General features: G+C 37.1%; 2 protein-coding genes across 10 annotated transcripts in view; one reads left to right on the top strand and one right to left on the bottom strand.

Annotated features, from left to right (window-relative positions):
• LOC100227970 (ufm1-specific protease 2) overlaps positions 1–4501 on the top strand; it is a 32573-nt gene extending 28072 nt beyond the window's left edge. For 7 of the 9 annotated variants that reach the window (XM_072928317.1, XM_072928316.1, XM_072928321.1 and 4 more), the window contains 2 exons: positions 771–936; positions 2592–4501. In XM_072928317.1, the coding sequence (XP_072784418.1) occupies positions 771–936; positions 2592–2657 (232 nt within the window). In that variant the 3' untranslated portion in view covers positions 2658–4501. Of the gene's footprint in view, positions 1–770; positions 937–2591 lie in introns of those variants that run through there. The other 2 variants (XR_012055611.1, XM_072928318.1) reach the window with 2 other exon arrangements.
• SNX25 (sorting nexin 25) overlaps positions 3775–19553 on the bottom strand; it is an 81393-nt gene continuing 65614 nt past the window's right edge. The window contains exons 11-19 of the mRNA XM_030271238.4: positions 19321–19452; positions 14435–14575; positions 13759–13872; positions 13068–13232; positions 9859–9976; positions 8593–8659; positions 7290–7471; positions 5631–5731; positions 3775–4790 (exon numbers count right to left, since the gene is read on the bottom strand). Coding sequence (XP_030127098.3) covers positions 4716–4790; positions 5631–5731; positions 7290–7471; positions 8593–8659; positions 9859–9976; positions 13068–13232; positions 13759–13872; positions 14435–14575; positions 19321–19452 — 1095 coding nt within the window. The 3' untranslated portion in view covers positions 3775–4715. The remainder of the gene's footprint in view (positions 4791–5630; positions 5732–7289; positions 7472–8592; positions 8660–9858; positions 9977–13067; positions 13233–13758; positions 13873–14434; positions 14576–19320; positions 19453–19553) is intronic.

The following is a 19553-nucleotide window of genomic DNA, read 5'->3' on the forward strand; positions in this document are numbered from 1 at the left end:
GTTTTAAGACAACAGAAAAAAATTAATTCCCACCTAAGTATATTATTTTCTAATATTATAGTGATTATACTAGATAATTTAAGCTTGACAGTTAAAACAAATTTTATTTTGTCCCTCTGATTCTTAAAATGGCTCCTAGTAAAAACATACTGAACTAAGATGACAGCAAGCATGCAGAAGAAAGGAAATAATTAAGCCGAGATAGCGATAAGTGGTTTTCCTAGAGTTTTATAACCAGGGGCTCTCAATATGTCCAAGATTCAAGATTTTCAGATTACTATGATTTGCCAATATCCTTGTAAGAACTGGAAATTTTAGAATCATACAATCACAGCATAGATTGTATCAGGTTTGGATTGACTCTTTAAAGATTGTCTAGTTCCAGCCCCTGTGCTGTGGGCAGGGACATTTTCCAGTACCTGAGGTTGCTCATGTAGTGAAATAAGATTAAATAAGAGCTACATGAAATAAGAGCTTTGCCTTTCTTCCACATATAATTTCCATAAAATAATTTAATAGGAACAATTAGCATAAAATATGCTGCCTTTTATAACTAATATAATTGTACTGAAAGTGACTTCAAGAGTTGTGTACTTACTTGCTGTTTAATATCATGACATTCAAATAAGACTAACTTAAATACAGAATAGAAGAATCCTCATAAGACACCACATACATGTAAATTCCAGCTTATTTTGGATAATAATACAAACTTTAATTATTGCTTGGACTAGCAATTATTTAATGTAATGCTCTGAATTCCACAACAGGGCTACAGCAAATGATGACATCAACATGCTAGCCAATAGAACTGATTGTCATCCAATGTATATAGCCAAGGGGGCTGCTATGGCTGCTTTCTATTTGGCTAGATGCCTCCAGCTTGGCCAAGGCACAGAGAAAAACAAGCGTGCTGCTGCAAACTATTATTCTAAAGTAAGTTGAGAAAATACAGACTGGTTTATATCTCGTGAAATAGAGAGATACCTTGGATCTAAGCCTAGTCTAAACTTGAGATTTTATTAAGGACTCCAACACTGTGTTAAAAAAATATTTGCAAGAACAGGTAGACTGATAGAAATGTACTGAAAACTACTAAAAATAGCCTTGAAAGGATGTTATCTGCCCACTTGCTTAAACAAGCAATATAACCAACAACAACAATAAAAAAAAATCTATGCCAATCATCACAGAAATGAGCTTGGTAACTGGCAAGATAAATTAGCTAAACAATTTGAATCATTTTATCAGAAATAAATTTGCTTTCTAGCATTCTCTCACAACTGAAAAATCATAACTTTTCCTTATACTTTAGAGTCTGTGACAATTATAACCTTTATTAAATTGGCCATAACTGGTTCTCATGCTTATTTTTGTATTTACATTTTCTGTGATAGCTGAGGATCTACTGCTTTTCTTGTTCAATATATATATGGGGAAAAAAAAGAGTTACATTTTTTCCAAAGTTCTAAATTTGGAGTAAGACTGATGCAAGGTAATTTTACCAGCTGAAGAGAATGTAGCAAGTTGGCATCTGTGTTTCAGAGACTCTGTGGTTTCTGTGCATGTAGTGACCAGTTTTTTTCTGTAAGTAGAATACTGTGGTGTCCATCTTGGTGCAATCTAAATGAATGGAGAGTTATGGAAATAATAAATTATCAAGCAAATTTTGTGGCTCTTTACCCAGGGAAGTCACTGATAGAGAAGGCTTAGCAGAGCAGGTAATCTGAATACAGACATTTTAAATATTTAGTTCTCCCACTGTGAAATATGTTATTGAGGATAGGATGAGGAGGCAATCAGGGAAGGAACATAAGCTGTGGTATCACAGCCATTCGTAGTTAAGGCATTGAAGAGGCCCATCAGGATTAAATTGCTGCATGGCTTTGTAGGAATGTAGCCCTTCCCACTGTCTTCTAAAGTGCAGTAAAACTGCCACAACTGAAAGACTTCAGCTTTCACTCATTATTCATTATACACCTGAGACTGATCTAGGAATGTCCCTAATGTATCACTATAAAGAGATGGTTTCTATGACTGATGTCATGTGTCTCTAAATCAATAACAAAAGAGAAGCAACATAAAATAAACAAGAAAATTCAATTTTTTTTTTTGTACCTGCAAAATTCTCATGTTAACTGTACAATTACACTTACTTAAAGTCATATTTGTTTTAATTGACTCCTTAGCTCTGGTTTTGGCGTACCATTCTTAGACCAAGTCGGTTTTGTAAGAGATGAGAGATTATGGGCATGCCTAAGGGTCCTGAAATAGATGATGGATGTGAGTGAAACTCATCCAGTCTGTAAGCAGATTTATTTTTCTGACTGTGGTGCTGCATATGCCATGCCAACACACAAAATAAAAAAAAGCCAAGACTAATACTATAGTCCAGTATGCTAATTTTAATACTATTTTTTTCATTATGTGGCATCAGAAAAAGGATTCAAATCCAAATATATTAACTCTTCAATACTTTAGCAAGTTGACAGTCTTTTTTTTTGACACTTAAAAGACTTATTAATGTCATATTGATAACATACAATTTTATTGTAGCTATAAACCAGAACTGATATTCTTTGTTTTTAAAGGCATGCCATCTGGATCCTGCTGTTGCTTCTCACCTTGAACTGGCAGCTAATCTTGGGAGAATTTAGTGTTTCTTTTCACTGTAACTGGTATATAAATATATCTTCTACAATAAACCATCATTAATCTCCAGCAATTATAGATTGTTCATCACTTACTACTTGCCTTTCAACTTTCTATAAATTATCATTTAAAGCAATTCACTGATTCATTTTATCTAAAATAAAGAGAAAGTAAAAAGCTCATACTATCTTTAACTCAGATGAAGCCAAGACAGATTTTTTTTTTTAAATCATATTGAAGACTTTAGGTTTATTAAGGACATTTCACTGGGACAGATTTATTTTCTTCATGTCATATTGCTACATAGCACATTAATCAAAACAAAACCAAATAAAGATGGTTGTTTCCTTTTTGTATCTATAATATTTAAATTTTAATATTCTGAAAAGCTTGAACCCAAACTTGTCTAATTTTCACATACAGCCCCCTCACAGGCCACGGCCATTCTTAAAGCTTAATTTGTTAGTGGTGCTTGTACCTCCTTCCACATACTTTCTACAGCATCTAGATTTACTTAAAAGTCTTTATACATATTACTTTTGGATTGCAGAGATTCAAAGTTGAAAACTGTCCAGTAGAACACCAAGCTTTACAATTCAAACCATACCAGCTTCTCAAACTAATAAATACTACTTATAGAACTGTGGAAAAAAAGTCTCTAACATTAGTATGGAAAAACTGAATATACATCCTCAGGACAAGGCCTGTTTTGCTCAATCCTTCATACTGCGTTCATACTGTCTCTGCATTAGAAATAGCTGGAAATCTTTTGGCTAGGAGTATTTATGCCTGAGCAACATCAAGCTGGATCTTTTATCAAAAGATACTTTGATTAAACACTGGGAAAACATACTGATTGCTATGGTAAGCTTGCACATTTCTAAATGCCTGTTTACTTGTGAAGCTTTCTAAGTGCAGAATTTGCCTTGCTTCTTAGTACTGTGCCACAACTTGAAAACTCTTCTGAAACTGTTGGAACAGAAGGCTAGATGTTACTAAAAATGTTGATTTAAATAGATCATACAGATTGTATGTACCATACAATACAGCCAGTCATAACTGCAAGTAGTTTTTGTAAAACCACAACTGTACCAAACTGAGAAGACAGTAATGAATGTCAGCTAGGGATTTTTGATGATGTTTAATTATTTAGATGTGCATTAACATCATATTTACATATTTTTACATAAATTTTTATAAAACAACCACTGAAGACCATTTTCTTTCCTTGTATAAAATAAGAGAAAGATTTGAAGGCTATTTGAAATTGGGGCATTTGAATAAAACAGCCCTGAATAATATCAGGGAAGTTATGAGAATGGTTTAATTAAATGTCTGCTTGATCATTCATAGAAGCAATTCATAAACACTAATCTCTGAACTAACATTTAACACAGGCATTCTGTTAGGACATACCAGTTTACAATACATAATTTTGACACAGACTTCAAAGCAATGTATATACTTCTTATGAAACTAGTGCTGTCAAACCCATTGATCCATCGTCAGTACAGCCTCATTATCAAGTGCTGCAATCCAGTTGTGATATTTATTGCTTATAAATGCTTCAAACTACAGGAAATCTTTGGTAAAACCAAAATTGATAAAATTTCCACAATAGCTTTACATGTAGTATTGCACAACAAGGCTTTTTCAATACACAAGAAAAAAAAAAAGGAATGCTCAGATCCTCAGTGAGGAGATTAGAACTGTACAACATTCATTAGTTTACCACTATAAGCAAAATTTCTTTCCATAAATGTTTAAAATAGCTTCTGGTTTCTTTGAGCATATATGAACATTTATTTTTCAATCTATATTTGAAACAGGAGTAGTCAAATAGAACAATTTAAATAAAAATTGGCAGCTATACAGCATTTCTTGTCTACCCTACAACAGCATCAGATCTCTTCAAGTCTGTACTTCACAAAAAACTCAAGAGGAAAGAAAAATGCTAAAAATAATCATAGTCCTCAGCCCTCTATGGAAAAGAGGAAAATAAGTTTCATGTCTATTCTTGAACATAGACATTTCTCTAGTGGTCCAATTGTGCAGATTCAAACCTAAGTGGCATTAAGCTGCTCTAAATGAGCTCTCAGCTCAGGACACAGTTCAGTTAGCAGCAGTTCCAGCAAAACCTGAAAAACAGAAAAGAGTTAAAATTATGCAGGTGCCAACCAAATTTCTTCTTCCTTTCTGTCATTTTCAGATAACCAGAAATAACAAAATCACATATGTTTGATTACAGTCATCATTTGTACAACTACTTTTCTTTCATCCAGAAGAAAAAAATGTCATTAAAAAATGTCATGTCATCTGTCCTACAGATAACATGGGAAATGTCTTAAGGCTGAAAGGAGGCAAGTGTTGAGGGCAGCTCCATTCAGATGGGGATTTCCCACCCAGTATAAACTGGTGCTGTTCTGTCAAAGACTCCATAGCATCATAAGCAAGCACCAGGCCATGCACTTCCTCTCGGGTGCTGGGGCAGCACTGTGTGACAGGCTGCTGTCTGGAATGTGCCAGAAGAGACTGACTGGCTGTGAAGGTGTTGTACTTAGATCCAGCTGCATATTCCAACTATTCCCAACAGTTGAGGAGTGGAACTTCCAGAGGGCTGTCATGTCCTAACTACGAGCCCATCCTGGAGTTCTCCTTCTCTGGGATTCTCCAAGGTATGTTTATTTTTCTAAGCTGCATGAAGAAATTAGTTTGTACCTTATGAAGTCAGGCACATTGCATGTGCCTACCACATTGGATGTGGTAGATGATCTCTTTTAGACAAAAGCAATGCTGCTGTTAAACAGTTTTTTGTTATTCAAACTTAATCAAGTGATCAAACCCAGAGCAACTGACTTATTTTAATAATAAATAAATCTCTGCAAAAACACAACCCCCCTAGGCTTTAATACTGAGTGCATAGAGCTCAGTAACTTACAGGATTATGAAGTTAAAAAGCTACTTTTCTGGTTACTCACATAAAGTAGATGCTTATTAGCCTTTCTCTCTTGCAGTGCATTGAACACTTTCACTACACCATGACGGGCATTTTGTTGTCCAACAAGATTCTGCAGAGTATCTGCAACAAACATTACTTCAGTTTATGTTGTTTCACTCATGCTAGGCAAAACTTCCAGCCAGAATCATCATTCTGCTACCCAAAATCATAATGGTTGGAAGAGAACTTCAAGATCATCTAGTTCAACCATAAAGACCCATAAAGAAGGGGAAACAGAGCTACTGCATTTCATTGGTCCTTGGCTACAAGATACACAGAGTCCCCACTCACCAACCTTTTAAAAACACAGCTTGAAAAGGTACCCTTATTCTCCAGTTACCCAATAGAGTGTGCATCTCAGAACATTTTAAGCATTCTGACATGATACATCAAATGCTTTTTCAGTAGTTCACCTTACTGAGTCAAGTCTCATCTCACACATCATTAAACCTTTTACTTAAATACACCCTCAGCCACAAAGACCAACTTCTACAACATTTAAAACTAATTTAGCAGTTTAGTTGCCTTTCAATCTTCACAGAGAATACTTCCCACAAGAAGACAGTTAAAAGAATTCTAAATCAATTATTTACACTTTGGATTAAATTAGAGAATAAATAGTAATTCAGTGCTCCATCATTAATCTAAGGTGCATTCAGCTATGTTCTGACATATGGCTCCAAGCTCAGAAACAAACAGAAAATCAAATACCACAAACCAACTATGGAAAGCTATTTAGTAGCCAAGTAGATGAGTAGATAACACAGGTAGTATATGGAAGGGTTGTTTACACATCAAAAGATAAATATTTTGTATGCATACCTACTCCTTTTTTGCAGAAAAGGTTGATTAAACTACCTAATGCATGAGGGTATATGCGATATCTAAGTGAAGCCATAAAATAGCTCATTTTCTTCAGATGGAGCAGAAAAAAAGCATCCAAGCTATGTTGAAATGCATTTCCAAGTGTTAACAGTAATGATTTTGATTCTTTTCAGTTGGATGCCTTTGGGTTTACATGATCTCTGAGGAGTCAGAAATATGTAACTGGATTTTCTATCTTGTGAGTGGGATGGGATGGAGCATCTCAGGATTTTGCCCCAAAAAACATCTGGCTGAAAAGGCAGCTGCCCAGGCTTGGGAGATAAGGGTAGGCAAAGGAAAATACTGAAAAAAACCACTCCATCTAGGATCTTCTGCCCAGGCTGCAGGTCACTCTAAGTGCCCTGAGACTTCTTATCAGAAATAGACAACACACAGCACAAACAGCATAGGTAAATCCCTCTCTCTGCAACTTCAAAATATAAGACGAAGAAGTAATTGGGGTGGTGCTACTCTCCTATTTGGCAAGAAATTCCAAGTAGCAGAGCCACATATTTGCTCACAGAGAACCAGCAGAAAGAATCGACTGAGATTCATTGATGAACATGATGCACAAAAATACAGCAATTTTGATTTTACATCCACCAATTACCCATGCCTTTTACCAGACAGGCGGAAGAGGCAAAGACTAAGACCAAAATCATCCTTATTTATGCAAATAATAATAATTTAGAAATCTACAGGAAAATAATTTGATTAACCAGTTTCCTTATTAGTTATTAAGTCTGTGATTAAAGCAGAATCAAAGTGATCTCACCTGGAATGTTTTCAAGTAGTTTTTGCTGTGCTCTCTGTTTTGTCTCTTGCTTTTGTTCATCGCTCTTGGCTCTCGGTGGTGGAGCTAACTTTCCATTTGGCCAAAAAGCATCTCGAAACACACCAATGTAGTAAACAAGCATTGGTTCACTGAACATCCAGTGTACAGTGTCACGGATTTGCCTGTAAAGAAGTGTAGACAGGAGCCCATCAGAGCTAGTCTTTCATGTTTTACCCATATTTATTCTTTTTACTTCTCAAAGTAGTGGAAGAGATGTTCTTTTTCATGTAATTTTGCCAGTATACCTGAGTTGATTTCATTAGCATAACAGCAGGTCATATTCAGCTCTGGGTGCTCTAGGATCTAGGTCACTCCAGATACCTGACTTAGATCTGGAGAAGGCTGCTTTTCAATGTAATCCACAACATACATTTCAAATTACAAGTAATACATTGAAATACACATCAAAACTACATTTCAAGGATGGGCACAACAAATGCTCCACCAGGAAAATCAGGTGGCTAGAAAATAGAAGCAAACTCCAAACTAGTTGCCTGCAGAGATGTGCCTGCTAGGATAAAAATAGCCAGTTTTGATAGAAGTACAGTAAATTCCTTCACAGATAGCAAAGCACATTACTGAAGGGATTAGAAACGGAGATAGCAGCCTCTTCTTCACTCACTGTAGCCTTCAGCACCGGGAGTCTAAGGTAGAGAGCAGGCTCCAGTCAGTACTGCTGCCATGCAGCCAAATCCTTTTAAATCAATAAAGTCAACTTACATGTAAAAAGCTACACAGGAACTTTGCATGCAAGCTATGCTCACAAATTCTCTGCCTGTCTATCCTCCTTCAGGCGTTTTCCAGTTATCAGCATGGTATGAACAAATGAACCAATCAATTTAAAACTCAGTGAGTGGATACTGTCTGAGACCGGTACAATTTACTGCTACATAATATACATAAGAGGCTATAAAAGCCTTGCTGGCAAGTGCAAATTTAGTCACTGGACAAAGAACAGCCTGCTGTGCTGACAGAATGCTTCTAAATCTGGGATACAGCCTTCCATATGAGGGTAATTGCAGACAGGTATGCTCATAGACTCAGGCAGGCCTCACCTGGCAGGATAAAGATAATTCACAAATCTGTGTTTTCTCTAATAAACATAACATAGCTGTAAGTTGTGGAAAACAAATGCAGATTATCATATCCAACATGATGTCCAGATTATTTTTAACCGTTCTTCTGTCAGCCTTTTTTTTACTAGAATGATGATGAAAGCTCAGTTAAAGCAACAGCTACTTACTTGTTGATGGTTCTTCCAAAAGTGACTTGTACTAGTGCAATTAATGTTTTTCTGACCCACTTGAACACTAGAACAATGAAAAATTAAAAAAAATAACCAAGAAGTTAATAACATTCCAGAATCCATGATCCTGTGCAAAACCTACCCCCTACCTCCCATCAAACCAACTCAAACAACCCACCCCTACAGTAAACACATTGTTATAACCCTTTCTAAGATTCCATTAATTGTACAAAGGTTTCATTTTTCTTGATTACATTCCTTGTACTGTTTGCTGTATGGTTTTTAAGTCCTGCAGATTATATAAGTATGCATATAAAATGCATTCTAGGTTATACTGTAAATTTTTATATGTAAGAATATTTCAAGTTTATTGAGCAATACAACTACCCAAACCCCTTTTTCTGCTACAGAAAGCCCAAATCTCCTCAAACTTCCCACCCTTTTCATACCTACAGTATGAAGTACACACAGCAGCACCATTAAAATTCTGAAAACTTTTTCACTCAAACCAAGCAGTCAGCTTTCCATTACAAATAAAGGAAACAAAAGTGAGTGCTTCCTAGTAATTACTGGTAAATCTTTCTTTCATACTGTTCACCATCACAATAAAGTCTATATTTGGAAGATACATCTGCCATTTTTGGAAGGTGACACATTTTGCAATAGTTACCCTGTAAATAATTTTATAGAGCATCATGTGTGGCTGCACATTCAAATAGAAACAAAAATAGTTTTCTTTATTATCATCATTCAGTTACGTAAAAGGGGGGGGAAAATCCAGTATTTAAATATACCACAATTCTAGCATAATTTTCATCATAGACGTTGCAGAACTAAAATGCATATATAATTCACTTAAAAAGGATATTAAAATTATATTTCTTTGTCAGAGACATGTTCTATAATAAAGCTATCTTTCCTTCTTCAAGATTTCCTACAATCTAATGAACAGCCTATTTACAAAAAGTATACTATTGTCCTTTTTTCCTTTTTTTCTAATTTTTTTCATGAAAAATTTAAAAATATTAAGTCTAAATGCTCTCCCCTACCAGTTACATTTTATTGCCATTTTATATTGTAATTTTACTCCATAGTTATGAACTACTAAGAATAGCTTGGTCCCAAACTGGCCATATAGATTGCAAGAATAAAGATTAAGTGCAATATAGATCGCACTTATTACAACAGCAAAAAAATCTGAATTATAAAGTGTCCTACAGAGCCAAGAGATTCCATCAACAATTGAGCAGGTTTATATCTTACTTCCTCGCAGTTCAAAAATCTCTCCAATGAGCATGAAACACGGTTCAGCAAGAGAGTCCTTCTTCCCATCCACCTCCTCTCCGTAGTCCGACAGGTCACTGTCCTCTTCCGTTTCTTCCTAGGACGAGAAGGACAACACGGGTGTGTGTTGCAGTTCCCCAGTCTACTTCCAGAATGGATTTAGTTACTGCTATCATCTGGGGAAAGACCACAGCCAGTCCTCTCAAAAAACAGAGTTAGAGCCAAAAACTGCTTGCTGGCAGGATCTGGCAAACAGGAATCTCACTAGGGGTCTTGAAAACTTCCCATTGGACTAAAGCAATGAGGGTACTGCACTGCTGGAATGATCATCACTGCTGTATCTTCTGGTTGCAGCCTTGCCCCAGTAAGCACCTCAATGCTGCCCAGATTTTCAGAATCTACTGCCTATATTGCCCCATCAACACCAGCTGGATGAAAGAGAGCAGGTGATGTGGGAGTCATGTACTACTAGGAAACAGGTGAGAGCTGTAAGCAGGAGATGGCACTCAACAGCGTTTGTGATTGCAAAGCCTCCTCTGACACAACACCCATAAAAAACATTCAGGATGGGAGCTAGACAGCTGGACCTGTTTTCAATGCAAACTGTGAGAAAAGGGGAAAATTTGGTTATTGCACAGGGAGAAGCAGGTAGCTGGCTCCCCAGGAGCTAACTCCCCAGGTTAGTGCCTGCCCTGCTGAACAGGCACTAACCAGCTGTCCTTGAAGTAAGCTGGGAACCAAACCCAGCAGTGGAAAGGGAACGGGCCACTAGAGAAACAAGCACCATTAGTGAAAACCAGTCCCAGGCAGAAACACAAATTGTGATACTTAGTGACCTGAGCCTGAGGATACCCAAGCTCAGGGTACCAAAGCGAGAAGAGCTATTCAGATAAACTCCCAGAAGATGACTGGATTGAACCACCTCAATTCTGGCAGTACCATCTATTTCAGAATGAAGGGCAGACAGCAGGTTGTTTTTCACTGTCATGAAGATTGCTTCAGGATCAGGACTACAACTCCTGTCATTACTCATGGCATCCAACACATCCCTTTGCTTTCCTGGATCTTTCCCTGCCCGACTATGCTTTGAGCAAAGCTAAAGAGAGGCAGACCTGACCTCCACTGAGGCTGGGGCAATGCCCCAGTCTCTGGATCAGTAGTGGTCAGAATGATGTGCAAATTTTCTTCTTCAGCCTGGTTTTCAAATATATCAATCATCCCTTCCTTTTGTCCTCATTATTCAATCATCTAGTATTAGTTTATTTTTCTGCTATTCAGTGAATCTCCTGTCATTTAGAAAATGCAACTGTAAGTTCTTACACTACAGTGCATTTTCTATCCAGTAAATTTGTAAACCTAAAAGCCCTTCTTTCTAGATGATATCAACTGCATTTTTGCTCTGATTTGGTTTTGGTCTAGAAAGCTAAAAAATACGTTCTAAAGCTAACCCTGTCCAAGGAGTTATATATAAAAGAAATTGCAGCAATATCTAATCCTGAACACAACACTCAAGAAGTAATATTATTGCTCTGACATATATTTGAAAAATGTGAGATGAGATTAAGGGCAAAGAGAGAACTGAATGAGAGCATTCTATATTACAAAGTTCAAAATACAAACTAAACCAGGAAGTCTCAGTTGCAAAAAGAACACAATTATACCAGCTTTATGTGTGGTTTAACACAACTGACTTCATATATGACCTTGTACCAAATTATTTAACCCCAGTTTAACTGCTTTAAAGTATGCAAGATGCTATCAAATGGGCAAGACTGAGCTGATCCAGAGCTCTTACTGAAAGACATGAGAGTCCAGGAAACAGCAGAGCTAATCCCAGACTGCCTCACAATCTGTCTTCCTCCATTTTATTTTATTACTTTCACTTTAGGACAATTGTTTGACATACTCATTCATAGGTTCTGAGAGTTCCCACCATCCTGTATTCTATTATATATGAGCTTAAGGAAAGAAGGAAGAAGAGAGGGAAGAGAAATGTGAAGCAGTAGCAGTTGCATAATATCTGCTTGGTTTATTTGTTCTCTCTCACACACTGGTATTAAAAATTCTCTTTCCTTCTCCTGTATTTCCCAACTATTTCCTCTTACACACTCCCATAATACAATATCCATGCAGTTTGGCTTTGTCTTGAAGATGTTTTTCAATTAAATACCAAAATACAAATAGCTTCACACTTCAATGATTTTATGCTACTTCTACCTATCAGTCATTTTAGTGAAAGCACTTCTACAAAGTAAAAATAGTTTCTCAAACTTTCTTTATATTTATTATTCTGAAATGAGGCACATGCATTCAGCATCTAGATGCAAACACAGCATACTTTTGTAAGGTACATATATAGGATTTTCTTATTTCTGAGATGCAAGACCATCTTTCTCCCTAATAAAAGCCTAGAAGTGTACATGCTCCCCAATCTCAAATTATCCTGCATAAGACACATCTGCTCCAGACAACTACAGTATGTAAGAAATTAACTGTTTCAAATTAATTTTGTGTAACATAACTAAAAGGGGGAACAGAAACATCTCCTTGAATATTGCATTATCTGAACGTGAACAACACAGAATAAAATTATATTAATTTAGTCAATTAGCTATTTTAGTCACTAATCTATTATTCAGTGCATTTTGATAAACAATGGGTTTTCATGGCTTAATAACAAGTTCCCCAACTGGTTTGCCTACATAGACTCCTACTTGCATTTGCAAATGCCCTCAGTAAGCCTGTACTATTTGCCAACAGTTTTTTGTCCAGACTAGGTCTGCTTCAGAAGTTGTCCTGAAATTAAGGAAATGCAGCTGTTCTTGCCAAGATAACATTCCCAAGGGAGAATTATTTTTACCTGCCAAAACCTGAAATATGCATGCCCAGAACTCAAAAAGTGGAAAATTCTGCTGTAAAAAAATAAACAATCCCACATGAACTGCAATTTGTTCATTTGCAATAGCTTACGCTTTTGCCTATATGCATGTACCAAAAGGGAGGAAATCTATTTTATTAATAAACATCTTTTAAATTCAAAGGCAGCTCCTACTTCTGACTCTTTGTTCACTTACTGTAAATTACAAATGACCTTTGGAAATATTGCCTGCCATTCAAATACTAATGACTCTCCCTGCTTACTTAGGATAAGTAATAAAATTTGGGAAGATTACTTTTCTGTCACTTACCTCCTGATGAGAAAACAAATCACCAGGAAGTCGTTCTAGAAATGAGGAGAGTGAAAACGATGACTTCTTGCCTTGCACATCAATAACTTTGAGGTGCTCTGGGGAGGGGCTCAAGAAGGCATAAAGTGCTTCACTCTGGCAGAGTCTTTCATCAGAGAGTAATTTCTGTGAAACAAAAATAATGACACATCACAACACAGCAACACATCAATTAAATATTTCTTGTTAAGGAAAAAGATGTATTGAGGCATTCAATAAAACTGATTAAATCACAGCTCAGAGGTAGTGTGAGAAAAAAAATCCCTATCTCACATAGATACTTTAAGAAACTATTTCTAAAGTAATGGAACTAGTAAGAATAAAGCTTTTAGTCTTACAACTTTCTTGTTTTATAACGATTTCTCATTTGTAAGGAATTTGTTGTGAAGAGTTTTAGCTGAAAGTGGCAATTAAAGGATTCATGATTTATGATTCCTTAATTAATTGAAGTTTAAATTAACTTACCACTAGAGAAATGGTTACTATCAGTCAAACTCATCTCAATTCCAGGCATTTTGGACAACTTTAACATTTATAGTGTCAAACCTTACATTTGACCTATTTGTTCTATACTCTCTTTAGGCAATAGAGAGGCAGCAGCCTCTCCATTCTCCTGTTTAGATATCTGTTGGCTTTGTCTTTATAGTCTTACCTGCAGAAAGTTATTAAGCTGGTTCTTGGATTTCTCCATGAATTTCTGGTCTATGGATTTGAAGGGCAGCTTGCTGAGAGAAGGCAACTGAACTTTCTTTAATGATGGAAAACACTGTGTAAGAGAAAGGACAGGTCAGCTAAGATGTATGCAGAGAAAAAGACAGGTGGTTCAGAATGGAAATGAAAAGATTCCTTTTTGCTGACACCTCACTTCAACATCCCTCTCAAGAAAACACCTTCCCTTTCCCACTATGGGCTGTCACATCTAAACCCTTTCCCTTTACAGCACCATTATCTATTCCTTATCAGACTGAAAGGTCAAAGCACTGCAGAAAATAATCTCAACCTTCTCTCTCCCCAAAAGCTGTTATTTCTAATATTTCCCTAGAAGCCAGACATAAAACCTCATTCTTACAGGAGGCTATTGTATGACAGTGTAGAACATATACCATTTTGAAATGGAGTTAGTCCAGTAAAACATTATTAAGGGGAAAAAATAAATATAAACAAGTTTTATAATCATCTGTCACAGACCAGAAATATGTAGATAGAAATCTAGCTCTAAAGGGATAAAAGCCGAAAGGCTGGCATTAAAACTGGTAGCATGAAATTTTTATCCTTCTGACAAATTTTGGCAGTTTGTATTTTTTCCCTTCCATAACCAGGATTCATACCTCGCTGAGTTTGCGGTGTAGGTTCTGAAACTCATTGAGCTTCCTGGGAACAGTCCAGTTCTTAGTTTCAGCTCCACCAACTTCTTGTAAACTCACCATGACAGAGTAACAGGGCACTTGTTCTCCATTCTCTTCTAAAACCTTGTGGGGGAAGAAAAACCAGAAAAGGTAATCTCTGTTGAAAGTAAACAGTGGAACATTTGAGCTGCCAGGTGACTGGCTGGCAAACTCAGTCATCAGTCCCATGCTTCTCTTAATATTTGAAAGCTACATATTACTTATATACTATTATATATATATATATATATATATACACACATATTACATATATACTACAGTTCCCTTAATGAACTAACCTTCACTCAAAATGCTGTACCAGTCCTGAACCAGTCCTTCAGCTAACCTCTATTATTACACCTTACATACAGTTTTGCAATGCTGCCCACCAGCAGCCAAGTCTCCCTGACATGTCCTCTTCAAACAGCTGAATGGATTATTTCAGTTTTTAAGGTACCTACCATGTAGCTTTGTGATTGCTCATCAATTCTCCATCTCTCCTATCTGCATTTACCCGAGTGTTCTCCCTTTATTTCCACTCTCCCTTCCCAGTGCTGCTGCTGAGGCTCACCCCCACGCCAGGCACAGCAGCTCTGCAGCTGAGTCTAGCAACAGCTGGTGTGGTTATGGAGCGATTTCTCTGCTCACTTGAGCTGTTCTCCTTGCACAGTTTGTGGTATCCATGCACTATTTCTGGGGGACTCAGAACTTTACAAAAATACTACTGAATCCAACTACAATCCTCAGCCAGAGGAAGGAGAAGCAATAAACTATATTGTGCAAATGGGAAAACTACAGCAAAGCTAAACAATTCTTCTTAAGACAACGGCAGCAGTGACACCACACTGTTTCTTAATTTGACATAAGAATTGACATAAGAATTGCATCCTTATATCCTATTGGTAGCAAATTTTTGCTTACTTATTTTGTGGATTGATTGATTATAAAAGACAAATAAGGGAAATGCATAAAATATTTCACTTGAGAATGCTTGTCTTTATATATATATTCAAATAATGATAAGGTAATTAGGAAATACCACTCCCAGTCTTTTTGAGCAATGTTATAACTTTAAAGCTTTAAAAAAAAAAGAATATGTTACTAATCTAATTAGAGTAAGAATAAACTTTAAAATTCATATAATTATGACACCTTTTCTGAGAGGCCTGTAGAGATCTGACAACACAATGTTATGGAAGAATAATTTGACAAGCAACTACATCACCATCATAAAAGCCATGTGGCTGAAATATACCTTCATATTTTTAAGCTATTCAAAGCTGTACATTGATAATATTCCCTGTGATGCATTCCTCATAAGCTGCACAAGGAAGCACTGGGAAGCTAATTCTGAAGCCCAGATTTCACAAATCTCTGTCAAAAAGCTGCAGCAGCACTCAGAGAGAATACAAAGCACCAGTCTGAATGCCTGCAAATGTGCCTGATTCTCAGTGCAGCTATTTGGAGAAGTGCCTATCTCCTGCCAGACTACTGCAGAAATAGATGCTTGAACAGCCTCCAAGATGCAGGTCAGAGAGACATGATGCAGAACAACTGGGATTGTCTGGGACAGTGCCTGCCCTGTCTACCCTGAGCTAGACTGGATCTGTGTTTGTAGGTGACCCACAAACACGTCCTGGCTGTCATTTTTCAGTATTGGGCAATGAGTGCTAAAATTGCGGATTTGAGTCATGCTTATGATTTTCCATGCCAAATTTCTTCCCAGGGCAGGGGTTTGCAGGGTGTAGGGTCATCTGAAGTGTAATTGTCAGGAAAGAGTCATCCCTCTGAAAGCACCTTTTCAAAATGGGAGAACTTAGTACTCCTGCTTCAAGCTATGTGCAGAATCCTCTAAATTCCAATTACTAGATGTAGATACATTACAGCTTTTTTTTCAAGTATTCTCAAATACCCTAATATGAATTGAAAATGTTCAGGATCTTCTTAGGAATGCAAAATTTTTTTATCACCTTAGGTGCTTGTGAATTTGTTTTTCCAAATTAATAAGTAAACTGGAAAACAGAAAAATTGAATGTCAGGAGGTCTTTTAAACCAGGAGATCTAGTCCTCTGCTGTTAGCAGGCACCACCTCATACAATTGCTGTCATGAATGAATTCAAACTAGAGAGCCATATTCCTCTGATTGTCCCTTTCGCTAAGTTAAGCAAATGAAATTTTAAAGTGCTTTTGGAACCACTTCTTGTGGGAGAAGTTCCTCATTCAAATCCCCCCTTCTCTAGGGACACAGCCCAGCACCTGCAAAGCGACTGTAACAGTTCCTCATCCTGAGTGGAAAGTCCCTCCTAATGTGTTCCAGGGCTGCATTTACCCTTGACAGACCTGCAGCCCACTCAAGATGAGCTGCACCTCTGACAAGCCACCAGCATATCTACTGTATCCAGCCCAGAGGTGCTCCAAGGGTCAGAGCTGAAGCCCAGAGCTCCTGCTGAACACAAGCCTTGCATGCCACATGGTGAGACTGTGCTTCTAATGCTGCTGCCCAAAAAATCATCCAGCTTTTTCCCAACCTTCCTAACCCTTCTCTAGCCCTGTTTTCAGGTTTTCAGTGCCGAGTACGGGGGGAAAATCACTTCCCTGTTCCTGCTGACCACACTAGTTCTGTTACAGGACAGGATGCATTTGGTCTCCTTGACCACCTGGGCACACTCCTAGCTCCTGTTCAGACAGCTGCCAACCAGCAGCCCCAAGTTCTTGTCCACTGAGCAGCTTTTCAGTCACCTCTTGTCCTTCTTGTGGCAACCATAAGAAACATGCAAATTTTTTTCACCTTATTGAGAGCTACAAACTCAATTCCTTATGAAATCAATAGATTTTGTTAAAACATGTTATGCTCCGAAATAGGTCTTTCTTTGGACAAGGGAGACAGAATGTCTGTTAAAATATTAAATGATACAAGGCCAAAACCATGAAAGCAAGCAGATCAAGTTAGGTTATTTAGCTCTAAGTTATATACCTGCAATGGGGAAGAGACACTCAGAATTACACAAGTTGTTATCATAGGCCCCTCCATTCTGCATGTTCCTACTGTATTTTTCAACCTCTATGAGTCAGCCAAAACAATGAGTCTCCAAAGTAAGTTTTATCAGAAATATGAGCTACCAAAAGACACCTAGAGATTATTTACACTGATATACATACATATATATATATATACATATATATATATATATATATAATTTTGGACATGTTTTTTTCCCAAGACTTAAGTAATTTTTTCTTTTGTGCATTCTCTGTTAACTGATTTAGTAGATCAGTTTAAAAGGTCAATAACTGTCTATTACACTTTCAGCTCAAGACCTATAGCACAATTTACTGAGCTTTTCTGCTAAACAGAGCCAAGGTTTTCTCTCTAAAATCACAGAACTATGTTCTGGGACTGGCAACAACGAATTTTGCAGTTAGAAAGACTATGTCATCTATTCATACCCCCTGAAATCATCAACTGCAGCTAGAATATTCCCAAACAATTAATTCACATAGATAACTACAACACTCATGTTTTCTCCAGCCTACCCTTTGAAGCATGGAGCTGCAAACAGGACAGTTTATGCAAGCCTGTATTTAATTATCTAATCCAGTACTACTTATAGTTAAGGCAGCAAGCAATTAAAGCCTCTTCCAACCTCTCTCTAATTTAGCCAAACCACCTTCTCCTCTGGTAATGAGAGGGACACTGGACAGTTGTATACGGTTGCATTTGTGCAGAAAGCTGCCATTCTGCACCCAGAGTTTTACCAGATTTTAAGACCACGCTTCAAAAGCTACAAATAACTCTTAAGAAAACAACTTAAGAACTTTTCAGTTCTTAAAAGTGTCACTTGCAAACAGCATTAAAACAAAACCAAATCCAGATGCTTCCACATGGAGAATTCAATTTTAAAACTGGCACCTTACATTTTTTGACCTGTTGGATTTATTTCTTTTACAATGACTTTAACTGTTGACAGACCTATCACTCGCTTGAAAGAGCTTAAGGCACAACCAAATAAACTCCACAGCACATACTTTTTCCCTCCAACAAAGAATTACCTCAAGAAAACGATTTGTATTCTTTTCAGGAACATTTTCTTAGTGGCATACAGAGGCAAGGCAGTAGAGACCCAATTAATCTTTAGATCTTCGTAGTGATACTGTCAAGAAGATTACTTATGTATGTCAGCCTACACTCACTACATAACAAGCACTCACTGAGTTCCTTTCATGGTGTTAATAGAGAGACAGAAGATGGTAATAATTTTTGCTTTCATCACAATTTTTTGCATGCATTCTACAACTGTCTGCCTATGCCCAAATGGAACAGCAAAACAAAAGAAAAGTAACAACTTCTTCAACTTACAGATATAAAGCACTTTCTTTCCAGGCATTCAAGCCCTTTGAAACTGTACAGCCATTAAATACAATAATACAAAACCCAAAAAGTATGAGCACTGCATCTTTGAGACATAGCAGAGACACAACTGCACCCAAGTGCAATAGCATGGTAATATAGGAAGACAACAGTTCTCATGAAAAACAGTGCCCCAAAGACAGCAAATTACCCACTGCCAAAGCTTATGTACATGCAGGTAACTTTTATAACTCCATTTTTACAACTCTGGTGTCTGAGGAATAGAAACTCTGTGTATGCATCATAGTAGCCACCGGGGAAACAGAAGAGGTTAGAGTTCAGAAGACGTTAGGGTTCTTTCCCCCACAAGTAAATTTTAAGTATAAACAGGTATAAGGAAAGTATCTACACATTTTTCTTCTGCTTTTCATACAAGTTTGAATAGACCCATAAGATAAAAAGGCAGGTAAAAATCCCCTACCTCTCCTGAGACAATGAAGGCTTTCCACATGCCAAGATTCTCACACCACCAGTCTGTTCTTGCAATGTGCAGCTGAAGGTCACTGTGCTCTCTCTCCATCAGAGTAATTTCATCCTTCAGCTTAGAAACAATCTGCAGAGAGAAGTTTATTCATTACAATTGGTAGGAACAAGTTGTGCAGTACACAAGCTTTATGTCTTTAGGGACACTGTTCTGAAAGAAGGAAAGGTACA

Source organism: Taeniopygia guttata, chromosome 4, assembly GCF_048771995.1.
Source record: "Taeniopygia guttata chromosome 4, bTaeGut7.mat, whole genome shotgun sequence".
Taxonomy (NCBI): Eukaryota; Metazoa; Chordata; class Aves; order Passeriformes; family Estrildidae; genus Taeniopygia; species Taeniopygia guttata.